Here is a 22,737-nt window from a genome sequence, read left to right as displayed (position 1 = left end):
CCTACATCCTACAGAATATATATTTAAAATCGGCTCTTCAATCCCGTAGTACCACCACCTGTGCACCTAACTTCCTCCCTCCCAACTGAACTGCATCTGACAAATCCTGCTTTAATCGAACTGCCAATACTCTCTTTCAAAAGCTTCGGGAGGCTTCCATCGACACCTACGGTCATCAAGGAAATACATTATTCCTTTGTTACCAGTTACAAAAACGCTACTTCAGCGTAGTGTAAGATACATTTTATTTATATGAGTGGGAATACACTCGCTATGACATACTAAGCGCAACTACTATTTACAACTTGTCCCCTAGATTGTCCTTTCGTAACTCTGTTCAATTTCTGATCATCAAGTACTCTCTAGAATGACACGTACCTCTAGCATAAATTAATATCTATGTAGAATATAGAGAGGGGATAGATAAGAACTAGTGAAGGGGGATGTAAGTAGGTCTGGTGTCAAAGGACGGAAACCTCCAGGAACCCGAAACAAATTGAGCCAATGCTGTGACGCTGTTCATGTTATAAATTAAATATACATTATTATTATATAACAATCATAGTTAGCGACATGCGAAACCATAAATGCTACCGCTGCCTACCTAGAACAATAATCTTTTCGAGAAAACTTTAGAACCTGAGTCAAGTCTTGTCCAAGAAAACATTCCTTTGTAAAATTTTTACTTCCATAAGTTAAAAATTTATAGATTCATGGTAACGTTCTCCTACGAGCCAAGTTAGTTTGAAATTAATACTTCTAAGCCCAAACTATCAAATAATTTGCACTATCCCTGGTAGGAAAACAGCCAACAAGAAGCTGATAATCCTAAAATTCATTACTCTATTACCTCACTCAAACGCAGAGTATTCCTCCTCTTCTAAACTTGATCTGAGAAGGGAACCTCGTTTAATGAAATGCTTCCTTGCTCGAGTGGTGATTCTACAAGGAACAGACTTCTATGGCCGGCTCGGTTTAATCTGCATACTAATCGTTGTTTACCTCCGGGAAGGCCTAACACAATCTACTTAAGTGAATCAACGGGAATATCATTCAGTTCAGTTTACGTTCCATTTTACGTTCGTTTCAGAAATCTCATGTTATAAATTTAACTATGTAATGAGTGTAATGTCCGGTTAGTTCTGGTCTTAGTTATTTTTAGTTAAGGAGCGATCTGATTGATCTGAACTTACGTATACACCATACCTAACTTGATTCTTATAATTACAATGGCAAATTAAAAAATAACATTTCAATTACATTTTATTTTCATGTTAGTGAAACAACAAAAACAAATTAAATAATGAAACATATTATGTTCCATACCATGCTTACCACATAATATGTATTCTTCAGTAGGGAAGTTTTGAAAACTTCTTATTTAAAGTTTTATGGACTTACTGAAGGAAGCTAGAAGAGGGTATCTAAATAAAACCATAGATTCAGGACTTGTATTTATTGAGATAAAATATTGATTTCATTTTAATGAACTAGCCATCTAGTCATCAATGTGATCTGGGGTAAATAATAGAAATAAAGATTTTTAAAAAAATGTTTATTGATGTATTTACATTTCCTACATAAGAATACCACATTGTTCTGTTCCTTAGCTAGTTGGCAAGTACCAATGTAATTATGAGAATTAGTACCTTAAACAAAAAATAAATCACAGTAAATAATAAATTATAGCAACCGAATACACAAAAATAAACTTTCTTTCTTGTTTAAGTAGGGGTTCAAACATTCTCCATCTTGAATGTAATTATAACCATGTACCTGCCATACATGCCAGAAACCAATCACAAACCCAGATTTCTCACAAATATCAAAAGCAATCTATCGGTTCTTTGGAGATTATTTAGCCAAAACATCATAAATACCATAATCATAAAAATCATGATGTTTGTGTCTTAAAACAGACCATAATATTAGATTCTATCTAACCTGAAAACCATGGATAAAAACAGTTACCAACGGTTTTTTAACTATGCATCGAATCACCCTGCTAAGATCAACATCCGTAATAAGTTTAGCTTTAATGGTATTAAAGTCAGTGCTGTGAAATTCACTCCTCGCAAAGAAAAATAAAAAAAAATAGTTACACTTGTCTTGAAATTTCTTTTTAGTTTTTATATCAAATGTGTATTTCATTTTGTTCGTAGTAACAGGATTAGTTTTATAAGAGATCTTTTAGGTTAGTCATAGGGTTGCTTATAACAGTTTGTCAGCAAGCAAATTAAGGTTAAACGATAATAATAAATTCTTTATTTATTCTGGAACACTTCCCTTGAGAATAAAATTACAAAAATAGTTGATGAACTTTAGACCCTCAAATTAACAGATAATATAACAAAATAATGAATACTTAATAGAAAAAAAATTATAATAAAGTAACTTTTAAGTCTTTAAACCAAAACTAATAACTTTTTGAAATTAATAACATAAAACAAAGAGAGTAAAACTTAGTAATAATTATGAGTTAACAAAGCAATTTTTAGGATGATTGTAAATAACCAACATCAATTTAAATTCTGTTGGAACTGAATGGATAGGAAATAATGGAATAAGCGGGATTTGAAGGGGCGAAGCATAATGGAGCAACGGATGGAAGGAGGAATGGAATACCATTTGGAAGAGGATCTGATAATGGAGGATTTGTCAAAAGCTGCAGTTCGGTAGGCCGTTGTAAAGAAGTCTAAAGACCGTTGTGTAAAAGACCGGGAACGGGTATCGAAGGAATGGACAGAGGATTTGAATTAAAGGGTGGTCTGGAATGTATGATGGACAGTTGGATTTGATAACTTAGTAGGGGAAGGAAACCAAGATATACTTACAGTGGGATATTTGAACCCAAAAAAACTAGCCAAAACTATTTATCGTCCGTTATATGTCTAAAATTAATTTTAACTGTATTTATGATAAATAAAACCTTATTTAACGTAGTTTTAAAAACTTAAATGCTTAAAATAATAAAAGAATGAAAATTTGTAAAAAGCATACGTTCTCACCACAATATCTAAATTTATATAAGGAAACGACTACTTAGATCTAAAAAATATTAGATATAACATAAAAAAAAGTAATTCGATATGATTAAAATTAGATATGACTTGTTTTAGCGATATCAATAAAATATCAATTCTTAGCAATAAATTCTCTCATCTGATGAATGACATTTTTATTTTCGTTTAACCTTTCTTTATTTTAACCTTCAGGATTATTTTAAATCAATCCCCTATCGATCTAAACTATTTCTACTGATCGATTGATGTCTTCAAAACTTTCCTACTTGTATTTTAGTCATATCTGTATTCCAATAGCCATCTCTTGGGATATCGATTTTTTAATCGTTTTTAACTCTGTCCTGAATATTCTATTCCCGTCTCCTATATCCGATTTTACCTCATTCATCATTATCTGCCCTGTATAGTGGTATTCCAAAAAATATTTAATATAAATTATAAAAAGGTAATGTTCAATGGGATATTTATTCACATAGATTTTCTGAAGCACCATGAAGCCAATTCTCAATTTTTTCCATTCTTGGCAAGCCAACTTTCATTAGTCCACACAATAAGTCTTGTTTGTAATGAAGTTTTATCTATAAATTCTAGCTATTAGCAAATGACCTGGAGGATCTCAAAAAGACCGTTCAGTTTACATTTTTCTTCCCGGACATCACCATTTGAGGCAAGAGCGAGGAAGAAGTAAGGTAGGGCCAAATAAGACAAAGGTCGTGTTAGACAAAAATGATAAAAGGAATACCAAAAAAATAGATTCATCACCTCCATAAGCATTTTAAATAGAATCATTTTATTCCTATTATCAGTCATAAAGATTTGTTCATATGAAAAAAATACGTATTTAATACTTACCATGAAATTATTTGCATATGACTTCGCAGTTCTTCCCTTCATCGTGTTATCCGATACGGCGTTCTCATTGTCGTTCTCACTGCCAGCTTTATCATTTTTATAGTCTGTAACAAATATATAAATTTTTAAACGATTATTTTATAGAAATTTGGCACTGTATCGTAATATGAGGATCTTTTTTCTAATAGTATTTTAAGTATGAAAAATAGACCCATAACCCAAAGTTAACTCAGTGAAAATTTGTTACTTAACTATATCATGAAATGGAAAAGATTAACTTTGCAATGTATGTAAATAAACTAAATATATACAAAAGGTTATTGATCATTACACACTTTGGATTGCCCTTTTGGACCCAAACCTGAAGTCCACTTCCCTAAGGCCGGTGCTGTCGGGACAACATATCACCGGGATTTTCCCTTGAAAGGTGCAGATCGGTGGGTGGTGCTTCTTGAAGTCTCCAGGATTCATACATTCGGTCAGTAGCTGGCAAGTTCCTGACTCCTCACTCAGTGCTTCGCAGGGCTCACCTAGAAAATTAAATGTATTTACTTAAGATAACAGTGATATTTATTGAATATTCCAAATATTCTTATTTTACGTCAGATTATAGCTGGGTGACGTTGAATACTGGGAACAGTGGAAACCAATCGATATAAGATTGAGAAAACTTTTAAGTAATAGTTAGGGGAGGATAATGCGTCCTTCCGGGGCCCCGAATTGAATCACTTCTGTGTCAAAACCTCTTAGTTATGGTAAGTACCTCGTAAGGTTACCACGGCCCTTAAGATAAGTAATTAACACAACTAGCGTGTAACAATAGTTTTTTACAATACTGTATATCTGAATAATTTCATTGCACATTTGTTTCTTTCTTAAGTTGATCAATAAATACTTTATTTACTTCTGTAGCGTTGGTGCCTAACCCAACACCATTCTATATATAGTATTATTCTAGGGTTAAATGAATGCTCATTTAAAAAATTAGTAAATACAAAATAAATCCATTCTAAAATTCTTTTGGGCACGATAAAATAAATCATCATCATTAATCTGAATTAATTTTTATAAATAGTCCTGGATGATTATCTTCAATGATTATTAAATAGCACCTCCCAGAAAAATAAATGAAAACAGGTAAAAGTTCATAATTCTTTAACAATTAAATTATCATCATTTTTCAAATACTGTTATTAAATATTATATACCAATGAAAACTTTATTGCTCCAGTTTTTAAAAATATTTATTTATTAGATACAAAGGTACCTGTCCTTTATATAAGTATATATATTGTATAAAAGTACAAAAGTACTTGGTTCCCGTATTGTTTCTTTTTCCACATAGATAGAATATTTAGTTTCCGGCGTCCTGTCATGGCAGTTAACACTGTATATGGCTGTGCTCATACGGCAAAGTGCTACAAATAAATAATTCCTAAAGAGAGGATTTTTCATGTTCCAAAGTCTCAGTTGTTCACATCAACATTAGTAAAGTAGTAAACATTTTTATTTTATTTTTTTAGTTCATGAGAAAACGGCGCTGGCAGATTATTCCATGTAAATCAAATTATTTATTATAATCTTTTCTGCCTTAAGCTATTAAGGATAACGCTAGTAATAAAATAATTATAAATTTTTGAATACATCATTTAATTTCCAGAAGTTTTGCTTCTATCGGGCAGTCCCAAGTCTTATCACGATTTATTTTTTCAATAAATTAATTACTGTCTGTCAACAATATCTAATAGAAAAGAAATACAGATATTTGTGATTTATTTTTATTTATCATGTGTTAAAAATAAAAATAATACATTACTCTCAGTTCATTCATCTTACGATTCTTTCCTGGTGAAAGATTGTAAAAGTCCTTAGGACAGGAAGTGCAGCTAAATAATTAATAAATATTATTTTAACAAGGTTGAAAATATTTTTGTTGCATAAAAAGATATTTTTTTATAAAAATAATAAATACTCAATCAATTATTAAAGTTATAAGAGAGTCTTAGATGGAAAAGTACTTTAGTGTTAAGGCTTATTTCCAAGTGACAAATATCGGTCCTACAATCACATCACTGCAGTGAAAAAATTATGTCAGTGTTTATAGTGAGCATCGACTCACTAGTAGTTCAAGCTGTTAAATAATTGGTAAAAACTGCTGATTAAATACAACTAACAACTGTCACCATAGAAAATAAACAAACGTACAAGTTACATACATAATCATACAAATACAAATAAATGCACAAACCCAAGTTTATTAATTATACTTCATGTTGGTGACATGAGGTTATAAATCGAGACAGTTCACTGTCAAAGCTTCCATAATGGCACTTAGCTCTCGCGCAGATATTACTACCAACTATCAAGCCTGACACTACGGCAGTACTGATGGTAGTGTTCCGAGGTTCACAGACACGTGTGGAATGGACTCTGTATTAGATGTTTGTACTACTTTTAACTACTCGTATTTATCATTATTATTATATAAACTTGTTTATGAACTTGAATAATACTTTAAGCAAACAATTACTTACCTTCGTCGAGACCTAAGACCTGAGAGACGGCAGGTCCGATGAAGAAGAAGGAACAAGCGAGTACAATAAACATGTTACAACTGATAATTTCCTTAGGCACTAATCTATAATATAATATACAGTCTAATCGCTTATCAGATCTTAAAATGACTCACTAACTTCACATTTTCCTTGAATTTTCAGCGAGGAACTATATGTCAACGTAATTAAGTGTCCAATTTATTTTCAAGAGATTTAATTAAAAAAAATACATTAAGTACATTTATTCTGTATATTTAGGTGATGTTTTAAGATTAACATACTATCAAGTGTTATAAACCTTGCGTAATTTTTTTTTTTGTTTTGAACAATTTAGCATAACATAAAAGGTGAATAATTAGATGATGATTTTTTTAAAGTTTAAAAATGCAAAGGTATCTGCGCAATAGACCTATTCATTAGTTGTTTGAAACAATCGGAAATGCAATATGTTCTGGCCGAGGAGATGTCAGAGATTAATGTCAGAGAGATTCTAAAACGACAAATTTTTTATACTTGAAAAACGTATAGGTATATAAAAAGACTAGGTGAAAATACTGGACAAAAATATTTGAATTTTTATAGACCTTGAAAAGGTGCACGGTAATTATGGAAATCCCCGAGAAAGGTAGGCATTGGTAATAACTTCCTTGGCGCCATTATAGAAATAACAAACTCCAGATAAAAAATAGGTCTATATCATCGGGTGAATTTAAAACCGGAAACGGATACTAGAAGAATGGTGCGTGTTTCTCCCTGTATGTAAAATATGCATTAACTGGTGCCCAAAAGGCTGAATGAGGAAATGTAGAAAATTGGGAATCCACATAAAATCTGAGCCATCTATTATTTGCTGATATAGTAAAACAAAGGGCCGTCACGAATTTTTGCTACTGATCTGTATCCGATGCCAAGTTTTTCACTTCTCTCCATTGCCGTTCCCCCTATTTCACCTTCCTCATCATCCATCCCTGCCACGTGCTCCTGGGTCGTTCTTGCTTCCGAGCACTCTATCGATTCAAATCAAGTGCATCCTTTATAAATGACCGATCCACTTCAATTTTCTTTTCTTGATTAGTTTATATATTGGTTTGAGGTTAGTCCTCTGCCTCAGGTCGTTGTTGGGAATAATTTCAGGCCAGTTTATGCCAGGTATTATCATCATGCATATTAAGCGAATACCTGAAGTTTTTCTTTTTGGTGAACCTTGGAGTTGTGTCCAACCTATTGCAGTACTAAGAGAAAATCTGTTTTAAAAAGCTACAATTTCGTCAATTACGTTCTTGTTCATGCATACTTTTTTCTTTATTTTATATGACACCCTGTCAGGTCATTTCTGACATACAGGAGAGAGGAGGTTATTTACAGGTTACCAACCTATTCTAACCATCTAGGGGGTCATGTTATCATTTCGTTTGACACCCCAGAAATAAAAGTCGACCTAGGCTTGATTGGAACCACCACTGCTGCAGTCACGAGTCAGTCAGTAGGGGTTGGTGCTTTTTTTTTTTTTAAATAATCCCCTCCCTTGCCATTTCTGGTATACGGGGTGTGGGAGCAGTGGGGTAGTGCGCGTTGTGGTTTGCGCATGCTACTGCTCCCAAACATCATCAATTTTTTTTTTTATTTAAGTTTTTTACTGTGGTGTAGCCCAGTACTAGGTTTAGCGCCTTACTGATGGAGCTGCGCCTTGTCCACTGCATCCGTTCGGTAAGTCCTTCTAGTGCGCATCCGTCTGGGTGCCTCCTGCAGTTACCAGGCAGGTCCAGCCCTCCTGGTCTCAGTCTGGGTCAGCATCCTCCTCTTCTGGTGGCTCGCCGATGTTGCGCGGTTGGTCATGCCCTTCCCATTGTGAAATGAGTTGAGCCCACCATCTCCTTCCACCCATAAAAGAACTCCCTGTAGAAGGGAAAGTTCTCTTCTTCCATCAAACAGGGAAAGTCCGACTCGGTAAGGGCGAAAATCCCGATCTTTCTCGACAGCCTGGCTCGGTATCCTTCCTTGGCGAAGCAATCTAATATTACGTTTTCTGCTGTTTCAGGAACTCCGCACGTGGGGCACCGGGGTCGACACTGGGTGTCGATGTTCTTTCCAAAGCTCTGCAGCTTTCCCCGAAACCCCCCGTGTCCTGTTAGGATCTGTGAGACCCAATAGTCTGGGAGGACCCATTTAGTCTTCAATCTAGAAAGGACGGTAGGGAAGAATTTTCTCAAAGTAGCGCCCTTCTGGCTTGCCCTTACCCACCGCCCATTCCACTCCTGTATTGAATCCTCCCGCAGTATTTTCTTCCATAAGTTTGGAGTCTCACAAATCCTCTCTCGGAGCTCCTCCGGTAGCGCTTCTAGTCCCTGCCTCTTTACTTCATATTTAAGGACATCCTCCCAGAGGATGAGGTCCAGGGGTATCGCTCAGGCCAGCATCTACACCGCCCCATGCACCCCCTATCCTACTTAATCCATTGAATGACAGTGTCACCCTGTCCTTTAGATACACCAGGTGAGAAGTGGCATCGAATCTTCTTTTTCTCCTCACACCAAGATATGACACCTCCTCACCCGGTCTAATCCTCTATCCTTGGATATCCAGGGTTAGGATGAGCCCTGTCCGTGAAGCCTATTATGAGTATGGCCTGAGTCTTGGCTGCTGCCGTACTCACCTTCCTCCTCACGCACTACTCTCCTACGAGATTGGCACACGTCTCCGCTTCTGTCTTTAGTCTGGATCTGCTGTTCTCGGCCACGATGACTGCCAGGTCGTCGACGTTGGCCGTGGTAAGTAACCCGTTGTACTCTAGTTCCCCCAGCAACTCATAGAATTCCAGCTTCCACAGAGCTGGTCCTATAACCTAATCCTAGGGACATCGTCTTTCGATTTTTCTATTGACCTCGTAGTAGTTAACCATGACACTATCCCGTACAGGGTGGCACTGGGAAAGGTTAAACCGTTACAAGTGATGGCGGCTATTAGAGTGAGAGGTGCCCAGGCAACCACCTTGGAGGAGGCTGCCAAGATGTATATAGACTATACATACCCTAGAGATGATCCGTCCCAGGACACTGCAGATGATGGAATGGTTAGACGCACCACGTTATACCCACCAGGTACCGACCTATGTCCACCATGGGATATGTGGGACCTTCGTCTTGCCGTGGACAGACAAAGGATAGGAAGGGCTCCTGGACTAGATAGCATAGATGCTGCAATCCTCAAAAACAGTGCCCCTTATATCGAGGAAGAGCTATTGGATATATTCAATGAGAGTCTAGATAAGGGGTACTTTCCAAACAAGTGGAGGGTCGCAGATTGCTCTACAAGAGAGATGGTAAGGATAAGGAAAAGCCTAAATCCTATCGATCAATATGCCTCCTCCCAGTAGCTAGTTAACCCTGACACTTCTGTTATTAAAGTAACTACCTACGAGGGAGTATAGGTTACTGGAGGTGTCGAGCTCTTGCAACCGCTGGAGTACATGGGGCAACCAAACGCTGTCGAAGGCGGAAGAGATGTCAAACATTATCAATAAAACATATTTCTCCGCCCTCTTTTCCACGTCCCTACGCACTCACAGCAGTGCATCCGTAGTTCCTTGCCACGGGTCGAACCGAACTGTCGTGGGTGATTTGCAGCACTCAGGACTAGTCTTAGGCTGTGGACGATCATGTGCTCCAAGACCTTACTAGCTACTGGGAGGAGGCATATTGGTCGATAGGATTTAGGCGTTTCCTTATCCTTACCACCTCCCTTGTAGAGCAATCTCAAGTCTGCGACCTTCCACCCCTTTTGGGTTGGAAAGTTTTTTTGGTTTGGAAAGTACCCCTTATCCAGACTCTCATTAAATATATCCAATAGCTCTTCCTCGATATAAGGAGCACTGTTCTTGAGGATTGCAGCATCTATGCTATCTAGTCCTGGAGCCCTTCCTATCCTTTGTCTGTCCACGGCAAGACGAAGGTCCCATATATCCCATGGTGGACTTAGGTCGGTACCTGGTGGGTATAACGTGGTGCGTCTAATCATTCCATCATCTGCAGTATCCTGGGACGGATCATCCCTAGGGTATGTATAGTCTATATACATCTTGGCAGCCTCCTCCAAGGTGGTTGCCTGGGCACCTCTCACTCTAATAGCCGCCATCACTTGTAACGGCTTAACCTTTCCCAGTGCCACCCTGTACGGGATACCCCGAAGGATACTTTTCTGATTCCTCTACAGTAAATTCGTCCCAGGACTTCTTCTGGCAACGTACCCCGTTTCGGTATACCCGATACCTATGCTTGGTTTCTTTTCGAAGTGCAGATCTCCTCTCGTCGTTTCTGCACTTCTGGTACCTACGCCTAACCCTTTAGTATTCTTTTTTTTAACTGCGTTAGAGCCGGCGCTCACCATGGAACCGGACGTACTCTTGCCCTTCGGAGGATAATACTCGCCGCTTCAGTGATGGCGCCCGTAAGTATTGCCACTCTGCGGTCAATCTCTGGCTCCTCATCTATCGGGGTCATCTCCTATCCGGATTCCATCCAATTCACTGGAAAATGCTCTTCAGTTCGCCGATCGTGTCACCAAGCCCTTTTTTACTTCTAGGGCACCGCCTACCTCCTCCACCTCACTGAAGGCTATGACCCGGTGGTCGGAGCTCGTGTCTGACCATAGGGTCCAGTCTTCAATACGCTTTGCTATGGGAGCTGTGGCAAGTTTCACATCTATCCAACTCTGGCCCCGCGCTCCAACAAATGTGGGACCAGAGGGCTCGCCATGCATTCTTCTACCAACCTCCCTCTAGCGTCTGTGCGAACATAACTCCAGGCCGTGATCCACGAATTGGTGTCGGAACAGACTATCACGCTTTTATACTTTAGCGCGACAGTCTCCACAGCAGCTATATTACATTCGCCTGTCGTGGCGGCATATATGCTGAAACCAGAACGAAGGCAGCTCAGCCTCACGTGACATAACATGCTGCCTGATCTGCTGTGGTGAATTGCATCAGTTCCATAACGTCGAGGGTAGAGTTAACGATAATAATCACTGCTCTAGGCCTCCTCTCGCTACTGCCTAGACCGACCACCCTCGACGTAGTTCCAAAAACTGTGACCACATTCTTTCGACACCAAGGCTCCTGGAATCGCCAAGATGTCAGCACTTCGGGCGAGACTCCTCAATTCGTCCGCGACCACTCGTCTCGGGCCCATATTATCCAGGTCCTGCGTGCCACAGTAAGGCTCGCCAGTAATCCATTTTCTCTCAGCTTATCTCAGATGAGGAGCTTTTGTGCCTGGTCAGCGCCTTCTGTTCTGATCAGAACACAGCCCTTTTGGGTGATTTTTATTAATTTTATGTCCCCAATGCTCATCAATTCTTCAAGGAGTTCCTTGTATATATCTTTTGCAGTCCACCCCACTACGCTTCCCTTGAGTGTGGCATATGTTGCCGTCTCCTGGAGTTTAAGCGGAATGGCCAAAATGCTCGTAAGGACGCCAGCCAACGTAAGTTTTTTCCTCTCTTTTGGGCCCTCTTCCGGAGGCACATCCTGGACTGGGGTCTTCTTCTTCCTCCTCTTTCTTTGCACGGCTTTTTTCCAGCCTTCGCTTTCCTCATCCTCGCAGTCTGTAGAGGTATCCGATTTAAGGTTCCTTTCCCTACAGAACGGTGTTTCATATTTCCTCCTCTCCTTTACCGGTGTTACGGCGGGTAGGGGTTCAGAAGAAACCTTCGATGGTCTCGTTCCTCCACTGCTCTTCGGTCCTCATTCCCCTTTTCTCTTCCTTTAGCCCTACATTCAGCCATGCGTTCTAAGAGGATGCGGGCTTCTTCGTCGACTTTCCCTTCCAGGTCTTTTATTATGCCAGAAACCTTTTTCAGTTTCGGTGAAACCCATTCTTTTTTCTTCTGATCATAGACCGCTCCTATGGCGTCCCCTATAGCCTCAGCTACCATTGGAGCCACTATCTGGGAGACCTTTTTACCGATGATCTTGTGTAGATCATCGGTATACATGACTTCTATAACCATTTCTGTTACTATTTCCGGGATAATTTCCCTATGGGCTTCCAGTCCAAATATTTCTGGTTCACAAATACGAACAAGGAGGTATTAACATAAATAACAATAAAACTAAATATATGTAAACGGAGAGAGAAGAGAGCACTCACCCAATCCCAGAGAAACTGAAGAGTGTGGATTTTTACCTTGGATCTGTATAACAAAGTGAAGGTATTAAGGAATAAGAAGGGATGCAAACATCGAAAAAAGAATTTGAAGCGGACAAATAATATCTGGTACCATCACTGGTGATGGATTAGAAGGGTATGGGTTTAAAAGGAAAAGGAAAATCCCCTGTTAGATAGAAGGATAGAGAGGCGGAGAATACGAATAGGAGACAGGAGTTTGGTTGAGAAAAGCAGACTGAAAAAAAAAGAAATAATTAAACAATCATAGAAAGTTAGAACAATCATTATTTAATCAAAAGGAAACTATTTCCACTTTTGAAATAAATCCCACACTAAACTGGAAATACTTCAAAGAAGAATAGAACAGGATTATTATTATTTTCGAGGATTAATTATTCAATTTTATAAGAAGAAAATATAATTTTTTTCATAATACTGCATTTTAACAACAAATGTAACATTTTTTAGTAAGTAATGTATGTCGAAAGTTTTTTGTTTTGAATTATTTTTAGTTATATAGTATCTATTCACTTTGAGACGGCAATAGATTTCAATATCGCAATCTTGTTTTTAAATTTATTTATACTAACATGTTCCTGGAGTAATATTTACAATATTTGGAAAATTAAAGAATAAAATAGAAAAAAAATAATTCAAAATCAGTTATCAAACTATAAAAAACAACAGAATAGTATACAAAAATAGTAATTAACGTAAAACTACGGAATTAAAAAAAATTCAATGAAATTTCTTCGATTTTTCTATATATGGGGATAAGATACCCATGTTCCCGTTGGGCGAGAGGAAAAAGATCGTCCGCTAATGGATTAAATAACCCTTTTTACATAACATCATTCAAGCTTATTTTTTATAAACCTTAAATTTAGGTAATTTCATAACTTAAAAATTGATTTAAAATAATAATAGACATTAACAAATGTTAATTCAATTTTGCATATATTTGTTACATAAAACCATTATCCACTTATGTTTTCAATTATAAATAGACCTGTGTTTATATAATAAAATAGGTAGGGTGGACTGGGGTAATTGTGTCCTGAAAATAATATAAATAATATTCATCCATCATTTTAGGACTATAATTTTAGTAATACTCCTTTGTTTATTCTTCTGTTTGTATATATTTTAACAGAGCTTTTTATTTTTATTTTTTTGTATTCATTTATTTAATTTATTTTATTTTAGTATGTATGATCATTCATCACTATTACCTATTGCCCACAACTGTGTGGCAGATTGTAATATCTATCAATAAATAAAAAGTAGTAGTAAAAAAAAAAAAGTAATACTTCTTCTTTCTTATTTTTAGGATCCAACGCGGACTGTATAATAATGATAGGTTTTGCAATTACATTGAATCTTCCTTGATTTATTTATTTTTTTAATGACCTACATGATACACATTTCCACGGTAAATTAGGACAAATGTGTAAATAATCTTCTCATAACATAAAAATCATATACTTGTTAAAAATCACGAAATATTTATTTTAATAAGAAAATATTTAATTAAATAATGATCCAATCCTAGTTATAACTTTCTGGAGGTCTATGACCTAACAAATCTGTAAGGTTCATGTAACTGTAAGAACTTTAGTAGTAAAACGTGTTGTTGAAGTTTAGGTTCATCATAATTAACACATCAAATGTAGATTTCGAGAGAAGAGAGTGATCGTTGGAACACTTGGAAAATTAAAACATTCAATTATTCACTGTTCTCTATTAGTAGGATAATAATGGTACTTCTATAGCAATAGTGATAGCTTCTAAGAGCAGTTTTCACCATTTAGAGAGCAGAAGCTTTTGAATTAAAGAGTTACTTGAATATTGTATGGCGTTAAGCCGGACGATCTTTCAGGTTCGGCACGCAATGAAAGCTTACGACTGAAGCATAGGATCCATAGTTTAAAAATTTTGAGTTATTATTACTTTTGGACCATATAAAGAATCTATAAAAAAAATAAATATTTTTATAATAATTTACAGTAAATCAAGAATAATTCAAAAATGCAGTGCCTCGAATTTAAACATCAATTAAAATAAGACTACAGGTCAATTATATCAGTGTATTTACAATGCTTAGCCAGGTTTACTTATGACACAATAGAAGAAATTTAGACCGTCCTTTACTTTTTATTATTTTGTTTATAAAGAACAATATATTTCTGTTGCAGTTAAGTAATAATAAATAATGCATAGCTATGTTAAGGTTTAATTTGCCATAATAGTATTTTTAAAACGCCGTGATATATTTAGTAATAAATTTCATTACTCATTACTAACACATAGAAACATTATACAGTCATAATACAATCTTTATCCTTGATCAAAAAATTTGCCTCTTTCCGTCAATCCAGGAATTGTACAACACCGATATCCAGGCGCTTGTATGTTCTTACTGGCTACTACATTCCATTTACACTAATTTCATTTAAAAAAGTATCAAAATAAAAATAAGTGTATGGAAACGTAAATGCGAGCGAATTAGGCGGAAGGTGATAAAAATTCAAAGAAATAAAAGTCCACGACCAATAAATGTCATTGAAGTAAGTGGTAGGTGATAAAAGTTCAAAGAATTAATTGTCCATTACCAATAAATTCAACTGAATTTGGCAAGGTTGTTTAATTAATTAAAACACGAAGAGCGGGATATTTATCTGTAAGCAATTCCAAAAGGATGCTAGCTGAGCACAAACGTGTGGATGCTGCCCAACTCTCATTTGTGGCCAGAAACCGTGAACCAACGGGTCCGTCACTAATTCAGGCCCACTTGTACCAACTAGTCCAAATTACTACTCATTCACACGCTTGCGCATTCCTGAGTTTACAATACTTTAGTAAACCTATAGAGGTACCCTAAGATACTACCACAGCACAAATGTTAAGTCCTGCAAGCTTCTACAGGTCAGTATTGCAGCCATAATACATAACATTCAGGTCAAAAACTTCTACCACGCTTAACACGGATCATTTATTGTCTCTTTTTTGCAAAATAATTACAAAAGATTTTTGTTAGTTTTAAATGAGTTCAAATACATACGAAATTATAAAACCCAAAACATTTTTTTTAGGCAATCCAGGGCGAAAGTGAGATCTGCCTAGCTATCTATAGGTAACCAACCTATCACTAACCATCGTAGGGGGTCGGGTTTCTCATTTTGTAGGATCGCTTAATGAACAAAGTCAACGCCCAACCCGGAGTCGAACCGGCGACACCTGCAGATCTCAGAACGATAGACTTTCACCTAACCCTTGAGCTACGGGTGACCCTATCACCGTCCCTTGAAACCCTTGTATACGAATTTTGGCGTGAATCTAAAATTTAAAATTTTTGTATTTTTTTGAAAATTTTTAGCAATGTTCTGCGAGAAAAAATTTCTCATAAAGAAGATTCCTTACTCCTGACATTAAATTCAAATCCGACTTTACAATAATTATTGGAAAGATGAATTTCGCCTGTTCCAATCTATACCAATAATAACAAAAAAATAAAAAAGGCTTAACGAACCCGAAGGTTCGATGCCGATACCACCAAACGCTCTCTGCATACATTCTTCCAGTGATCCCCCTCCAAACCCAATTCCACTAAATCTGTTTTAACACAATCCTTCCATCTTCGTTTCGGTCTACCTCTCGGACGTTTATCCCTTGGTTCAGTGTTTATTACCATTTTAGGGATCCCCTCGTTACTAAGCCCTACAAACTTACATGCCCATCTTATACGCCGTAATATATACCAATACCTTTTATATTTTATAATAGAAAAAGTAATTAAAATTTTCTATAAGAATATAAAAACATCTTAAATGTTTTATTTTATATCTCTAGTTCTAATTAGTTTACATAGGTCTGGTTTGTATTATTCTGTGCCGTTTAGAAGGCCCTAAACCACTTTGACGTTTCAAATAGATTGCTTCACTTGAATTGAAGATTTTGTAATTTCGAAAAAAAATTGGCAACAATTTTGAGTTAAAAAATATTTTTTTCATTTACTCTAAAAATTCGTATTTACGTTTTTGGCTGGTAGGTTTAAAAACGGATTATTATCTTTATTTCTCCCAAAAAATTTTTTATGTGCTCTTATTTAAATATAGGAAGTAGGGTTGTGATAACTCTATCGTTTTGTTTTCTGGTGAAGAAAAACTAACAAATATATTCAATTATTTTAAATGTATAAAACATCACAAAAACCAAAAGCCGCTTCTTGTAAAGTAGGCCAAACTCAAAAACAAAGCATATTAAAAGAAATCACAAAAGAGAAATTTCCGACAAAACAAAATATTAAACAAAAATATGCACAAAGTCAAATTAGAAAAATTACAAAAAAAAAAAAAAAAAAAAAAATGATCCTAAATTTCTACTATCCACTCCATTTACACACTTATTATTCACCACTTACACTATTCACCGTATCTTTCACCAACTTACTACATACAATATTCCGTAGTTATGTACATCCTAGAGGAATAAAACAAATAAATAAAATATGTACAAAAATAACAAAAAGAAAAACTTCTGCGTCGGTTTTGCCGAGAAGGCATCCCCGGTGCCTACGGAGCTTCTATCGCAGGGAACCTTAGCGGTTCAGCATGAACCGCACGCTTCTTCGGGATTTGTTACTCCTGTTGGATCCGAAACGGTGATATACAACCGTTCCGATTTTGACCTTCCACATCATGCCTCGGAGGTTCAAATTTCACCGCGCGATCCGTCGAGCTTTCTCCTGCTCGATGCGCTGTCTGGTTTTATCCCATAACTTGCGCATGAGCATCCCATGGCTAATAATTTCCCCCTCTACCTCTGCCGTGTCCATGAAATTTCTGCGTCGCCTTTGGAGACCAAAGAGAACCTCGAACGGCGAGAACCCCGTGGTGGAGTGAATCGAATGGTTATACGGGCCATCGCTCGGACCGTCGCCTCGTCTGGTTCCAGCCCCTTGTCCGCATGATAGACCCTCCAATGGCCGCTTAGAGTGCTATGTAATCTTTCCACACCCCCTCTACTCTTAGGATGACCGGGAGTGTTAATATGCCATTCTACTCCTAGGGTCCTCATTTTCTCTCGTATAGCGGCATTGTCGAATTACCTACCCCCGTCGCACAGTGTGTCGTTTCACGAATCTAGCTGGACAAAATTATTTTTCGTACATTTTACATCTGTATCGACCAATTTAGACATGTAATTATAAAATAAAACCATTTTATTAATTAAAAATTTAATCAATGAGGATTGCCAGGAGAATAAGTGGAAAACTTAAAAACAAAATTATATCTTTATTTGATGCACAACAAAATTATATCTTAGATACTAAAATAGTACAAATAAACAATTATTAATTTTTTGTTTTATCTTTTATTTTAACAATGATAATAGTTACACTTTTAATAATTGTTATTTCTTCAAATAAAACAAAAATATGAAATTGAACACATACCTATAATCAAATTTCAAACTAAACTAACTTCTATGGGGGATTTTTTTTTTTTTTTGAGAACGCCAATAATTTGTAAAATTTAATTACATTAAAACTTTAAATAAAAAGTTGATGTCAAAGAAAAAAGTCAAGTGAAAAATGGTACGAAAGACTAAAAATAGAATAAATAATCTAAAACCATTAAATCAAACTGATTCGTCTGATGAAGATGAGTCAGATAGTTTTTCTTCGTTTTGAAGCAGATTTGACAAAGGTCGAGGCTCTACTGTAGGAGCTATAATCAACTTTAAAACCTCTGTGCACAATTGACCCTTCTTCTTTTTGGGAATTTCCCTAAGGCTATTGATCAGTGGATCAGATGTTATGTGATGCTACGTGACTTAACGAGGTCCTCAACTATAGGTTTTTTTGTTTTATACGATGCCTCGTCAAAATCTTTCCGTGGTCTTCCTACTTTAGTGGAACCTTGAAATGAAGTGGAAGGTCGCGGCACAGTGCGTCGAACCTCGAATTTGATCTCTTTATCCAACCAATTTTCATTATTTTCAAAAAAACGCTGCTTTGATTTTCCCGCAGCAACCCATTTATCAAAAACTTTGGAGGTATAGCTCGCCAACCTCATTTTAATTTGCCTTTCAGAGTCGCTAGTAAGGTTTTCAAAATCAAATTTGGACAAAAGGAACTTAAAGAGGAAAGAGTTTCTATCTTCCCTTTGGGTGCTTCAACCATTCTTCAAAAATTTTGGATTTTCCCTTCTATTACCCGAAGGGTGACAGCTTTCTCCTTCATCTCGTGGGCTCGTCTTGCGGCTGTGTGGTGTAATAGTATTTGGGTATCCTGGTCCACTTTGCCCTCCAGGTCACCAATTAGACCTGACATCATTTTGAATGTGGGGGAGACCCACTCCTTTTTCCTTTGATCGTACACAGCTCCTATGGCGTCTCCTATGGCCTCTGCCAACATAGGAGTTACGATCTCCGATACTTTTTTCCCAACTTTACGGTGAAGTTCGTCGGTATTTACAGTTTCATTATCTATTTCACCGACTATCTCTGGGATGATGTCCCACTGGGCCTCCAACCCTGTTATAATATTGCATAGTTCCCTGGTCTACGTGTTAATATATTTCTGGCATTCAGCTGTGGTTTTTTTTCTTTCTAAATACTTGCGGACCAGGTCTTGTATTCTACTGACTCTTTCACTGGGCTTTTCTGCTTCTGGGGACTCTGGAGGGGTTTCTTTCTCCCCACGTGCTCTTTTTCTTCTTGATCTCCTGTGTTTCGGGCTCGTTTTACTATTTCTACTGTCAGGCCCTGAGTCTCTGTTCGCCTCACTGCCACTTCCCGCCGGCCTTGGATTACCCTCCGCCATTTTGTATTCCCCATCAAGTTGGGATTTTATTGTCTTTGGTAATGGTTTTTCACTACCCCCACTCTTATCCGATACTTCAATTCCTTTTTTTATTTTTTTTCCTAATTTTCTGGATTGGTTGAAATTTTGGAATTATAGTCCCCACAACAGATAACGAATTTTACAACAACAACCTCCTGTCCACATACACCTAGGTCAAACAATAATAACTAAAACAATAACAAAACACTAAACCTGGTACCACGGGTGGTGAACACAAAAAATATTACCAAACAGGTTATCTCCTGTTCTCTAGTAGTCCCGACTCGCACTGGTGTCCCTCGGGACTCAACCACTCACACCCACTCCCCCCAGCACGCACTAGTATACGGAACGGTGGAAAAAAGCGTCTTACCTGCTCGAGGTCTGATTGCAGACTGAGCTCTGAAAAGGCGATCTAAGGTGGGGGTAATCCTTAAGAGAGCATCAACGTAGGTCCTTCCTCATCGACGGTCGGAGCACTACTCGAAGCGTCATTCAGTGCGCGGCATACTGGTCTTCTCGTACCCCTGGATCTGAACATATGGAGTTAATGGAGCTCTGTCCGTATTTCGCGTATTCCACCTTCATCAGTCCGGAGGTCCTTGTTTTCCATTCAATTTGATATTTCTTATCATTAATGATTTCCTCTATTTCGGGTGGCCTGTCCACGGTAGAGCTTTCGTCTCCCGATGTCGGATTTTCCTCTTCGTTTGCCTGTATATTGGAAGGCCCTCCCTCTCCTGGCGTCCATTCTCGAAGGAATTCCCTAACGTCCACTGTCATTTCACCTTGTTCCTCCACAACCTCATTAATGTTAATTGCACGAGAGAGCCAGTCCGCCATTACTTTTTCCTTACCTGGTTTATAGACAATGTCCATATTGAATTCACTGAGAAGTTCTTTCACGCGCGCTAACTCTTTCCGTTTTCTAACCCACTGAAGAGGCCGGTGATGTATGTGAACTTTAAATTGCCTCCCAAACACATAGGGTCTGAAGTGCTCCACCGCCCAAACGATTGCTACTAGTTCTCGTTCGAGAGCACTGTACCGCGATTCGGCGTCCTTTAACCTGCTGCCGTTCGTCACGGGGCACTCTCCTCCCTCGCTTTCGGTGACAACACCGCCCCAATACATATTCACTAGCGTCAGTTGTTATTATGAACGACTTGCTAAAGTCCGGAAATACGAATACCGGTTGTTGTTGTACCCTCATGATGAACTTCCTAATATTGCTTTCCATAGCCGGTATCGCCACTAACCTAGTGCCCTTCTTTAACAAATTAATGAGGGGGACCAAGTGTTAGCATTTCTGGTATAAATCTTCTGTAGTAATTGAGAGCCCCTAGTAACCGCCTAATTCCTTTCACGTCCCTAGGTACCGCTATATTGTGGAGGGCCTCTACCTTGCGCGCGTCTGGTTGCACCTCCATACTTGAAATCGTGTGTCCCAGAAAGCTAATTTATTCTTACCCTTACACCGAATTCTCCTGTGATTGCTTGAGGCCAAATTTCCTAATTCTTTAAAATACGGTTCTCAAATGGGCTTCATGAACGATCAGAACGAACATGCTAAAAACGATCATGTCATCCATGTACACCTGGCACATGGCTTCATCTACTCCTCGGAGGAACTCGTCCATTAGACGCTGAAAAGTGATTGGGGCATTCTTTAGTCTGATAGGCATCCTAGTAAACTCATAATGGCCTCAAATGAGAATGCCATTTTTGCCTGGTCCTTCGGATACATTTTAATCTAGTGATATCCGGCTTTGAAGTCGGGAATGCTAAATATGGTTGGCGCGCCCAATCTTTGCTCTAAACGTGGAATGGGATACCTTTCGTCGACCGTGTTCTCGTTCAACTTACGTTAGTCAATCACGACCCGGTATTTTTCCTTGTGATCTCTAGGTGCCGCCGATTGATAATTATTCCCTGTTTTTTTAACTCTCCAAACCACCGTTCTTTCACATAAGTTATTCTCTCTTGTTTTAAGGGTATCTCATGCACTGTCTCTCCTGTTGCACCCAACACCTCTCCTTCTCTAAAAACAATATCCGCGTATTCGCGCATGATACCGTTTATACAGTACTCCTCGTGGCTTATCACCCCCCCCTCTTTTCTCCTATTATAATAATCTATCACCCATCTTTATTTTTAATCCGCACTTCCATCTTTTCGCTTAGCTTGTCAGCGATACGGTTATACTTCGCTAGCAGCTCACAAGCATACTGCCCACTCGAATCCCTAAACATCATGAAAATGTCTTCCTCTGGAGCCCATCATCCTCCTCCGAATGATTTTTTCAACATTTGACTACGACCCAGGGTGTCTCCTCATCTACCTGGATCTGATTAAGGATGTTGCGTTTCACCCTACAGACGACCGCTGCTCTCAACACTTCGGCGTCATCACTTTCAAGTAGGTTTTCATTCGTCTTCGCTATGATTTGGGCTATTAATCTATCGCCTCCTTTAAGGAAATGATTCAATTCCCCCTTCTCCCTAGTGAATCGCTCCAAATCTGAAACAGCTATTCTCAGGTCTTGAGCCATTGCCATGCGGACCTTGACCCATTCTAGGGTGGTCGCGTGAGTTCCTGCCAACGAGACTTCCGGTAGTGGGGCAAGCTCCGGCTGGGGTGGCGGGTTGATTGCCTCTTGAGGTGGTTGTTTTCCCTTTTTGAAATTGTCAAGGCTCAGCACAGGCGCTCTTATAGTACAAGAGCCCAAGAGGAGAAAAAAGGCAGTTATCTCACCCTAATTTTTTATTACTTTCATGAAAACTATGTATAATTACTAGTAAAAATTCATGAGCCTGCCAAGTATAGGTAGGTGGTATAAAAAATGGCGGCTGTTTTAAAGCGATAAAAAAAACTAATTTTTCATTCGGAGCTCTATATCTCAAAAAGTAGAAACAACACAAGAAAACCTAAGAGAATGTCATTTAAAGAAGGGCTAATTTGCTAAAATATGAGTCCTAATAGAGGTATTTACGTTAAATAGTTTTCGAGATATAGCTTTTTAAAAATCAACATTTCTTAAAAATTTTGTATGGGATGTACTGAAAGATCAGTAGTTAGTGAATTTATTTTGAAAAATCTATATCTCAAAAACTATTAGACGTACAGATGTCTATTAGCACTCAAATTAAAGCTAGTTTAATGAGTTATATAGTAGTTTATGACCTTTATCTTCGTAACAGCAGTAGTTTTCATGACATTAGCTAAAATAAATTGATTTGTATTTGTTCGGACAAATTTCCATTTGCCAAATTTATATTCATATGTGAATATCATAA

General features: G+C 37.7%; 1 protein-coding gene across 1 annotated transcript; it reads right to left on the bottom strand.

Annotated features, from left to right (window-relative positions):
• Positions 1–1,538: 1,538 nt before the first annotated feature.
• LOC106686359 (uncharacterized) lies at positions 1,539–6,495 on the bottom strand. Its single transcript, XM_014429613.2, has 4 exons — positions 6,410–6,495; positions 4,211–4,405; positions 3,876–3,979; positions 1,539–1,649 (listed from the first exon to the last, which is right to left on the bottom strand). Exons 1-4 carry the CDS (start codon positions 6,480–6,482, stop codon positions 1,611–1,613), a joined length of 411 nt encoding a protein of 136 aa, XP_014285099.1. The 5' UTR covers positions 6,483–6,495; the 3' UTR covers positions 1,539–1,610.
• Positions 6,496–22,737: the final 16,242 nt, after the last annotated feature.

The sequence above is a fragment of the Halyomorpha halys genome, unplaced genomic scaffold, assembly GCF_000696795.3.
Source record: "Halyomorpha halys isolate HHAL.00 unplaced genomic scaffold, Hhal_1.1 Scaffold812.1, whole genome shotgun sequence".
In the NCBI taxonomy this organism is placed as follows: domain Eukaryota; kingdom Metazoa; phylum Arthropoda; class Insecta; order Hemiptera; family Pentatomidae; genus Halyomorpha; species Halyomorpha halys.
This window is presented reverse-complemented; position numbering and strand designations above follow the sequence as displayed.